At 43.6% G+C, this 11119-nt stretch overlaps 1 protein-coding gene across 1 annotated transcript; it reads right to left on the bottom strand.

The window, feature by feature from the left end:
- Nucleotides 1–9441: 9441 nt before the first annotated feature.
- Nucleotides 9442–11119, bottom strand: LOC133536568 (D(5)-like dopamine receptor). The gene has a single exon (XM_061877199.1). It carries the CDS (start codon nt 11082–11084, stop codon nt 9801–9803), a length of 1284 nt encoding a protein of 427 aa, XP_061733183.1. The 5' UTR covers nt 11085–11119; the 3' UTR covers nt 9442–9800.

Genomic DNA, 11119 nt, shown 5'->3' with positions numbered 1-11119 from the left:
AAATAATACAAATTTGACTCATTTTTTACATTTTAATAACTGAGACCCTTTATGGTCCCCGGGACCTCTAAAGGTAAAATAAATGTTAAAAATCCATATATTTTATTATGGTTTGAAAATGAAAAATATGAAAATGGCCCCAGCATGCTTTAATTTTTCCGTGTGTGTCCCTCGGTGGAAAAAGTTTGGACACCCCTGTGGTAGCCCTTCGCATTATTCTGTACCCAAGAATAGTTCTTGGTTTGCAAAAGGTCGCTGACCCCTGGTCTAGCACCTTCTGACGCAAGAACTCGCTTTCATTTCCTGTTCTGCTGAGACCGGGTGTCCCTAATGAATTGTCAGTCTTCTGACAGGTGCGTTCCACAAGTCAGGCCTTCAAAATAAAGTGCCCTCTTTGAAGCTTTTGTTCATGTCTGCAGCCGGCGGGGTCAAAGGTCACCCGGGGGGAGCGGCGGTCCGGAGGACACACATCCTCTCTTTCATCTTTGCCAGAGTCCAGATCCTTTCATGGCTCGGGTTTGTCCTCGGGTTGGACAAGACGCTGCAGACTGAGATCCACCATCGCTTAGACCAGGGGTAGGGAACCTAGGGTTCTAGAGCCAGATGTGGCTCTTTTGACGACTGCACCTGGCTCTCGGATAAATCTTAGCTGACATTGCTCAACACGATAATTATGAATAATTCCGCCGGAAGTCACAGTGCTAAAAATAACGTTCAAAATATAAAACATTCTCATGCATTTATATCCATCCATCCGTTTCCTACCGCTTATTCCCTTTCAGGGTCGCGGGGGGCGCTGGCGCCTATCTCAGCTACAATTGGGCGGAAGGCAGGGTACACCCTGGACAAGTCGCCACCTCATCGCAGGGCCAACACAGATAGACAGACAACATTCACACACTAGGGACCATTTAGTGTTGCCAATCAACCTATCCCCAGGTGCATGTCTTTGGAGGTGGGAGGGGCCTATCCCCAGGTGCATGTCTTTGGAGGTGGGAGGGGCCTATCCCCAGGTGCATGTCTTTGGAGGTGGGAGGGGCCTATCCCCAGGTGCATGTCTTTGGAGGTGGGAGGGGCCTATCCCCAGGTGCATGTCTTTGGAGGTGGGAGGGGCCTATCCCCAGGTGCATGTGTTTGGAGGTGGGAGGGGCCTATCCCCAGGCGCATGTCTTTGGAGGTGGGAGGGGCCTACCCCCAGGTGCATGTCTTTGGAGGTGGGAGGGGCCTATCCCCAGGTGCATGTCTTTGGAGGTGGGAGGGGCCTATCCCCAGGTGCATGTCTTTGGAGGTGGGAGGGGCCTATCCCCAGGCGCATGTCTTTGGAGGTGGGAGGGGCCTATCCCCAGGTGCATGTCTTTGGAGGTGGGAGGGGCCTATCCCCAGGTGCATGTCTTTGGAGGTGGGAGGGGCCTATCCCCAGGTGCATGTCTTTGGAGGTGGGAGGGGCCTATCCCCAGGTGCATGTCTTTGGAGGTGGGAGGGGCCTATCCCCAGGTGCATGTCTTTGGAGGTGGGAGGGACCTATCCCCAGGTGCATGTCTTTGGAGGTGGGAGGGGCCTATCCTCAAGTGCATGTCTTTGGAGGTGGGAGGGGCCTATCCTCAAGTGCATGTCTTTGGAGGTGGGAGGGGCCTATCCCCAGGTGCATGTCTTTGGAGGTGGGAGGGGCCTATCCTCAAGTGCATGTCTTTGGAGGTGGGAGGGGCCTATCCCCAGCTGCATGTCTTTGGAGGTGGGAGGGGCCTATCCCCAGGTGCATGTCTTTGGAGGTGGGAGGGGCCTATCCCCAGGTGCATGTCTTTGGAGGTGGGAGGGGCCTATCCCCAGGTGCATGTCTTTGGAGGTGGGAGGGGCCTATCCCCAGGTGCATGTCTTTGGAGGTGGGAGGGGCCTATCCCCAGGTGCATGTCTTTGGAGGTGGGAGGGGCCTATCCCCAGGTGCATGTCTTTGGAGGTGGGAGGGGCCTATCCCCAGGTGCATGTCTTTGGAGGTGGGAGGAAGCCGGAGTACCCGGAGGGAACCCACGCAGTCACGGGGAGAACATGCAAACTCCACACAGAAAGATCCCGAGCCTGGATTTGAACCCAGGACTGCAGGAACTTCGTATTGTGAGGCAGACGCACTAACCCCTCTGCCACCGTGAAGCCCGCATTTATATCCATCCATCCGTTTCCTACCGCACTTGTTCAAGAAGTCGCATTAATGGTAAGAAGTATTTTATGTCACGATGGGGGGGTCGCAGCTTGCTGCGGGGTCGTTCTCCCAGGAAGGCAGACGGACTACTCGGGACATGGCTTTTAGGTTAAAACATGATTTATTTTAACTAAAAAAAGATACAAACAAGAATCGCTCAGAGCGGAGGCACAACTTGGGCTAAAGAACAAAGCTAATGCATAAACAGAATAAGAACATAAATTAAAAAAAACTTACTTGGCATGGCATGAAGCACCAAACTATGGCAAGGCATGAAACAAGTCAGCACAGGGCGACTGACTGGCAAAGACGAGCTTAAATACTGCCTCTGATTAGTGCTCGGGAAGCAGGTGACAGGTGGACAAAATGAGTAACCAAGGAAACCAGACAAGGGAGTGGAAAAAAACAGGAACTTAAAGAGTCCAAAGGACAAACAGCACATGGCCAAACAAAAACATGATCAACAGACATGACATTTGATTTATTATTGGTTAGCTTCAGAATAACAATGTTATTTAAAAGAATAAGAGACTTATTATACTCTAAAAATGTTGGTCGTACTTAAAAATGCACACATTTAGTTGTATTCAGTGTTAGAAAAAATTGTACAACTCTCACGGAAATACTTTTTAAAATATTTGTCTTTCATGGCTCTCTCAGCCAAAAAGGTTCCCGACCCCTGGCTTAGTTCCTAAAACTCCACGTCAGAGAAGGTTTAATGCTCAAACTCTCAGGGGCCAGAGTTTCACCACAAAACTAAAAAAAAACGTTGACAATAATGCTCTTTCAAAGTATTGACTGTAGATTTTACAGGGAAAAAAACAGTTTAGAAGCCAGAATTGTACTTTTTTTTTTTTTTTTTACAAATTATTCAGTCTAAAATTAAAGATATACTTTTTGCAAATTACAGCAATGCACTGGAAAAACAACGAGTGGGGATTTTACGATAACAAAATGACAAATCACAAACCCAATTTGACCGCAAAACTAAAAGTATACAGTTTTTTTTTTCATTTACAAGAATGCACTGTAAAATTATTGAAGTTTGTTTTTTGGAATTTTTGCGTAAGGCCCCCCCCTTACGACATTTTCGCGAAAAAAAGTTTTCCAAAAATATGCATTTTCTGCCATTTTCAGGCTTTGTCGGCACTCCTGCAGAGGTTTTGAGACATTTCCTACAACTATAACACCATTAATGTGCTGCTGAAGCAAGTTTGTTTTTTGGATTTTTTACGTAAGGCCCCCCCCCCTTATGACATTTTCATGATATAGAATTTTCCAAAAGTATGCATTTTCTGCCATTTTCGGGTTTTTGTCCACACTCCTGAAGAGGTTTTGAGACATTTCCTACAACTACATCACCATTAATGTGCTGCTGAAGCAAGTTCGTTTTTTGGGTTTTTTGTTTTTTTAACTTTTAACTTTTTATGCTGAAATCAGTAAATGAATGCCAGATCTTATAGTTACAGTCGTTTATTATTTTTTTGAGCTATGACGGTTAAAAAAAAAAAAAATTACACTGAAGGTCTCGGGGACCCAAAAGGGTCCCATTCATAAAAGTGTTAAAAATAGTCATAATTTTATATTGTTTTTTTAACTTTTAACTTTTTATGCTCAAATCAGTAAATGAATGCCAGATCTTATAGTTCCAGTCGTTCATTATTTTTTTGAGCTATGACAGTTAAAAAAACAAAACAAACAAACAAACAAAAAACATGACACTGAAGGTCTCGGGGACCCAAAAGGGTCCCACTTATAAAAGTGTTAAAAATTGTCATACTTTTTTTTGTTTTTTTTAACTTTTTATGCTGGAATCAGTAAATGAATGCCAGATCTTATAGTTCCAGTTGTTTATTATTTTTTTGAGCTATGACACTTAAAAAAAAAAAAAAATTACACTGAAGGTCTCGGGGACCCAAAAGGGTCCCATTCATAAAAGTGTTAAAAATAGTCATACTTTTTTTTGTTTATTTAACTTTTAACTTTTTATGCTGAAATCAGTAAATGAATGCCAGATTTTATCGTTTTAGTTGTTTATTATTTTTTTGAGCTATCACAGTTAAAACAAAAAAAATTACACTGAAGGTCTCGGGGACCCAAAAGGGTCAATCAATCAATCAATCAATGTTTATTTATATAGCCCCAAATCACAAATGTCTCAAAGGGCTGCACAAATCATTACGACTACAACATCCTCGGAAGAACCCACAAAAGGGCAAGGAAAACTCACACCCAGTGGGCAGGGAGAATTCACATCCAGTGGGACGCCAGTGACAATGCTGACTATGAGAAACCTTGGAGAGGACCTCAGATGTGGGCAACCCCCCCCCCCCCTCTAGGGGACCGAAAGCAATGGATGTGGAGCGGGTCTAACATGATACTGTGAAAGTTCAATCCATAGTGGATCCAACACAGCCGCGAGAGTCCAGTTCAAACGGATCCAAGACAGCAGCGAGAGTCCAGTCCACAGGAAACCATCTCAAGCGGAGGCGGATCAGCAGCGTAGAGATGTCCCCAACCGATACACAGGCGAGCGGTCCATCCTGGGTCTCGACGCGCGGTCCATCCTGGGTCTCGACTCTGGACAGCCAGTACTTCATCCATGGTCATCGGACCAGACCCCCTCCACAAGGTCCCCTTCATTAAGGTGTTAAAAATAGTTATACTTATTATTAAAAAAACAAATTAAACACTTTTAACGCTTAAATCCGTCAATTAATTTCAGATCTATCCATCAGTTCTAGTTATTTATTATTTTTTAAACTATCCAATCCAATCCAATCCACTTTATTTATATAGCACATTTAAACAACAATACAGTTTCCAAAGTGCTGCACAGCCATGTTAAAAACAATATTATGCTCCACCAATGACTGAACAAAACAAAAAATGAATAAAAATAAAACCAATAAAAACAATATAAAAACAAATATGATTAAAAACTATTTTAAAGGGTAAAATCAATTAAAACAGTAAAATAAAAATAAAAGTGTATAAAAAACACAGAGGACAACAGAGGACAGAGGACCACACAACTCACGTTGTGTTAAAAGCCAAAGAATAAAAGTGGGTCTTAAGACTACGACAGTTAAAAAAAAACAAACAAACAGGAAAAATGACAGTGAAGGTCTCAGGGACCCAAAAGGGTCCTACTTATAAAAGTGTTAAAAATAGTCATACTTTTTTTGCTTTTCAACTTTTAACTTTTCATGCTGAAATCGGTAAGTGAATGCCAGATCTTCTAGTTCCAGTTGTTTATTATTTTTTGGAGCTATGACAGTTAAAAAAAACAAACAAACAAAAAAAATTACACTGAAGGTCTCGGGGACCCAAAAGGGTCCCATTCATAAAAGTGTTAAAAATAGGCATACTTTTTTTTGTTTTTTTAACTTTTCACTTTTTATGCTGAAATCAGTAAATGAATGCCAGATTTTATAGTTCTAGTTGTTTATTATTTTTTGGAGCTATCACAGTTAAAAAAAAAAAATTACACTGAAGGTCTCGGGGACCCAAAGGGGTCCCATTCATAAAAGTGTTGAAAATAGTTACACTTATTATTAAAAAAAAAATAAAAATTCAACGCTTAAATCTGTCAATTAATTTCAGATCTATCCATCAGTTCTATCAATCAATCAATGTTTACTTATATAGCCCTAAATCACTAGTGTCTCAAAGGGCTGCACAAACCACCACGACATCCTCGGTAGGCCCACATAAGGGCAAGGAAAACTCACACCCAGTGGGACGTCGGTGACAATAATGATCCAGTGGGACGTCTGTGACAATAATGATTATGAGAACCTTAGAGAGGAGGAAAGCAATGGATGTCGAGCGGGTCTAACATGATACTGTGAAAGTTCAATCCACAATGGATCCAACACAGTCGCGAGAGTCCAGTCCAAAGCGGGTCCAACTCAGCAGCGAGAGTCCCGTTCACAGCGGAGCCAGCAGGAAACCATCCCAAGCGGAGGCGGATCAGCAGCGCAGAGATGTCGAGGCGGATCAGCAGCGCAGAGATGTCCCCATCCGATACACAGGCAAGCAGTACATGGCCACCGGATCGGACCGGACCCCCTCCACAGGGGAGAGTGGGACATAGAAGAAAAAGAAAAGAAGCGGCAGATCAACTGGTCTAAAAAGGGAGTCTATTTAAAGGCTAGAGTATACAAATGAGTTTTAAGGTGAGACTTAAATGCTTCTACTGAGGTAGCATCTCCAACTGTTACCGGGAGGGCATTCCAGAGTACTGGAGCCCGAACGGAAAACGCTCTATAGCCCGCAGACTTTTTTTGGGCTTTGGGAATCACTAACAAGCCGGAGTCCTTTGAACGCAGATTTCTTGCCGGGACATATGGTACAATACAATCGGCAAGATAAGATGGAGCTAGACCGTGTAGTATTTTATACGTAAGTAGTAAAACCTTAAAGTCACATCTTAAGTGCACAGGAAGCCAGTGCAGGTGAGCCAGTACAGGTATATATGTATGTATATATGTATATAAAGGTATATACAGTATAGGTATATATGTATGTATATATGTATATAAAGGTATATACAGTATAGGTATATATGTATGTATATATGTATATAAAGGTATATACAGTATAGGTATATATGTATGTATATATGTATATAAAGGTATATACAGTATATATGTATGTATATATGTATATAAAGGTATATACAGTATATATGTATGTATATATGTATATAAAGGTATATACAGTACAGGCGTAATGTGATCAAACTTTCTTGTTCTTGTCAAAAGTCTAGCAGCCGCATTTTGTACCAACTGTAATCTTTTAATGCTAGACATGGGGAGACCCCAAAATAATACGTTACAGTAGTCGAGGCGAGACGTAACAAACGCATGGATAATGATCTCAGCGTCTTTAGTGGACAGAATGGAGTGAATTTTAGCGATATTACGGAGATGAAAGAAGGCCGTTTTAGTAACGCTTTTAATGTGTGCCTCAAAGGAGAGAGTTGGGTCGAAGATAATACCCAGATTCTTTACCGTGTCGCCTTGTTTAATTGTTTGGTTGTCAAATGTTAGAGTTGTATTATTAAATAGAGTTCGGTGTCTAGCAGGACCGATAATCAGCATTTCCGTTTTTTTGGCGTTGAGTTGCAAAAAGTTAGCGGACATCCATTGTTTAATTTCATTAAGACACGCCTCCAGCTGACTACAATCCGGCGTGTTGGTCAGCTTTAGGGGCATGTAGAGTTGGGTGTCATCAGCATAACAGTGAAAGCTAACACCGTATTTGCATATGATGTCACCTAGCGGCAGCATGTAGATGCTGAAGAGTGCAGGGCCAAGGACCGAACCCTGGGGAACTCCACACGTTACCTTAACGTAGTCTGAGGTCACATTGTTATGGGAGACACACTGCATCCTATCAGTAAGATAAGAGTTAAACCAAGACAGGGCTAAGTCTGACATACCAATTCGTGTTTTGATACGTTCTAATAAAATATTATGATCGACGGTATCGAAAGCAGCGCTAAGATCGAGGAGCAGCAACATAGATGACGCATCAGAATCCATCATTAGCAATAGATCATTAGTCATTTTTGCGAGGGCTGTCTCCGTGGAGTGATTTGCCCTGAAACCGGATTGAAAGGTTTCACATAGATTGTTAGACGCTAAGTGTTCATTTAACTGCTCCGCAACAATTTTTTCGAGGATTTTTGAAATAAAGAGAAGGTGAGACACCGGTCGGTAGTTTACCATGAGGTCAGGATCGAGGTTAGGTCTTTTAAGAAGAGGATGAATAACCGCTTTTTTGAATGCTAGGGGAACAGTGCCCGAGGAAAGTGATAAGTTTATAATATTTAGCTCTAGTTATTTATTATTTTTTGAACTACGACAGTTAAAAAAAACAAACAAACAAGAAAAATGACAGTGAAGGTCTCAGGGACCCAAAAGGGTCCCACTTATAAAAGTGTTAAAAATAGTCATACTTTTTTTGTTTTTTCAACTTTTAACTTTTTATGCTGAAGTCAGTAAATGAATGCCAGATCTTATAGTTCCAGTTGTTTATTATTTTTTTGAGCTATGACAGTTAAAAAAAAAAAAAAAAAAAAAAAAAAATTACACTGAAGGTCTTGGGGACCCAAAAGGGTCCCATTCATAAAAGTGTTAAAAATAGTCAAACTTTTTTTTGTTTTTTCAACTTTTAACTTTTTATGCTGAAATCAGTAAATGAATGCCAGATCTTATAGTTCCAGTTGTTTATTGTTTTTTGGAGCTGTGACAGTTAAAAAAAACAAACAAACAAAAAAAATTACACTGAAGGTCTCGGGACCCAAAAGGGTCCCATTCATAAAAGTGTTACAAATAGTCATACTTATTATTAAAAAAATAAAATAAAATAAAAAACCTTTTAAGGCTTAGATCTGTCAATTAATTTCAGATCTATCCACCACTTCTAGTTATTTATTATTTTTTGAGCTACGACAATTAAAAAAAAAAAAAAAACAAGAAAAATGACACTGAAGGTCTCGGGGACCCAAAAGGGTCCTACTTATAAAAGTGTTAAAAATAGTCATACTTATTTTTTTTTAATTTAAAAAACAAAACAAAACTTTTAACGCTTAAATCTGTCGATTAATTTCAGATCCATCCATCAGTTCTAGTTATTTATTATTTTTTGAGCTATGACAGTTAAAAAAAACAAACAAACAAAAAAGATGACACCTAAGGTCTCGGGGACCCAAAAGGGTCCCACTTATAAAAGTGTTAAAAATAGTCATACTTATTTTTTTTAATTTAAAAAAACAAAACAAAACTTTTAACGCTTAAATCTGTCGATTAATTTCAGATCTATCCATCAGTTCTAGTTATTTATTCTTTTTGGAGCTATGACAGTTAAAAAAACAAACAAACAAAAAAGATGACACCTAAGGTCTCGGGGACCCAAAAGGGTCCCACTTATAAAAGTGTTAAAAATAGTCATACTTTTTTTCGTTTTTTAACTCTTGACTTTTCGTGCTGAAATCAGTAAATCAATTCCAGATTTTATAGTTGTAGTTGTTTATTATTTTTTTGAGCTATCACAGTTAAAAAAAAAATTACACTGAAGGTCTCGGGGACCCAAAAGGGTCCACTTCATTAAAGTGTTAAAAATAGTTATACTTATTATTAAAAAAAAAAACTAAAAACTTTTAACGCTTAAATCCGTCAATTAATTTCAGATCTATCCATCAGTTCTAGTTATTTATTATTTTTTGAACTACGACAGTTGAAAAAAACAAACAAACAAGAAAAATGACACTGAAGGTCTTGGGGACCCAAAAGGGTCCCACTTATAAAAGTGTTAAAAATAGTCATACTTTTTTTCGTTTTTTAACTCTTGACTTTTCGTGCTGAAATGAGTAAATAAATTCCAGATCTTATAGTTGTAGTTGTTTATTATTTTTGAAGCTACGCCAGTTGAAAAAACGTCTGCAACATTTCACCCGTTTGCTCTTTTTTCCCCACTTTTGTTTACATTCGTTATCGTCATCGAGTTTTAAACACGTCGCGGGCAAACGGACCTCGAGCCGCACCGAGGAGGTCCGACACGGGGACAGGAGACCCAGGTCCCCGTCCCTCAGAGGTCAGTGGACCTGACCCGGGATGTGGTAAGAGTCCCCGTAGGGCATCATGTCCAAAGAAATGTCGGCCTCGCACTGCAGGACGGCGGCGGGCAGGAGCGGCTCGGCGCGGCGGCGTGAGTCGTCGGAGACCAGCGAGACCTTGTGGAAGTCCTGCTGGGGGTCGGCGCCGGCCTCCTTGTGCAGGGTGCTGTCGTGGTGGTAAGACGCCAGCTCGTTGCTGAAGTCCACCGCCTCCACCGCCTCGCTGGAGCAGAAGCGGTTGCAGCCCAGGATGGTGGCGAAGGCCTTGCGGAAGTCGGCGTTGAAGGCGTAGATGACGGGGTTGAGCGAGGAGTTGGCCCAGCCGAACCACACGAAGATGCTGAAGGTGGTGTCGCTGACGCACGGCGCCGCCTGGGGCGCGTCCGCCTCGCAGAAGGGAACCACGCAGTTGAGCACGAAGAAGGGCAGCCAGCAGCAGACGAAGACGCCCACGATGACGGACAGCGTCTTCAGCACTTTGGTCTCCCGCTTGAAGGAACTTTTCAGCGAGTTCTCGTCCTGCGTGGACGCGCGCTGCGGCCGCGTCTTGCAGGGCGCCGCGCGCTCCAGCGAGGAGATGCGGCGGATCTGCGTCTGCGCGATGCGGAAGATGCGCGTGTAGGTGCCCACCATGATGAGGACGGGGATGTAGAAGCTGACCAGCGACGACGCGACGGCGTAGCTGCGGCTCAGGCTGGCGTTGCATGCGTCCTCCTCCTCCGCGCCCGCGGCAAGGTTGGGCGGCGGCGGCGGCTCGGCGCGCGCGCGGTGCCAGTTGAGCTGCACCGGGATGAAGGAGATGAGGATGGACAGCGTCCACGCCACGCCGATCATGACGAAGGCGAAGCGGCGCGTCATCTTGCGCTCGTAGCGGAAGGGGCTGGAGATGGCCCAGTAGCGGTCCATGCTGATGATGCACAGGTTGAGGATGGACGCCGTGGAGCACATGATGTCGAAGGCCACCCACGTGTCGCAGAAGCGCCCGAAGAGCCAGACGCCCGCCACCTCCGAGACGGCGCGCCACGGCATGACGAGCACGGCCACGAAGAGGTCGGACACGGCCAGCGAGATGACGAAGGAGTTGGTGACTTTGGAGCGCAGGTGGCGGAACTTGACCACGGCGGCGCACACCAGCGTGTTGCCGAGCAGCGTGGACACGATGAGCGCGCACAGCACGCAGCCGGTGAGCGCGCGGCCCACGCTCACCTCACCCCCCGCGGGGTCGTCCCGGGGCTCCGGCGTCCGGTTGCGCGAGTCCTGCATGCCTGCGCTCTTCCCGCCATCGGCTGATGTTCTGA

This window comes from Nerophis ophidion, linkage group LG17 (genome assembly GCF_033978795.1).
Source record: "Nerophis ophidion isolate RoL-2023_Sa linkage group LG17, RoL_Noph_v1.0, whole genome shotgun sequence".
In the NCBI taxonomy this organism is placed as follows: domain Eukaryota; kingdom Metazoa; phylum Chordata; class Actinopteri; order Syngnathiformes; family Syngnathidae; genus Nerophis; species Nerophis ophidion.
The sequence above is the reverse complement of the archived record's forward strand: the minus strand, read 5'-3'. Positions and strand labels throughout refer to the sequence as shown.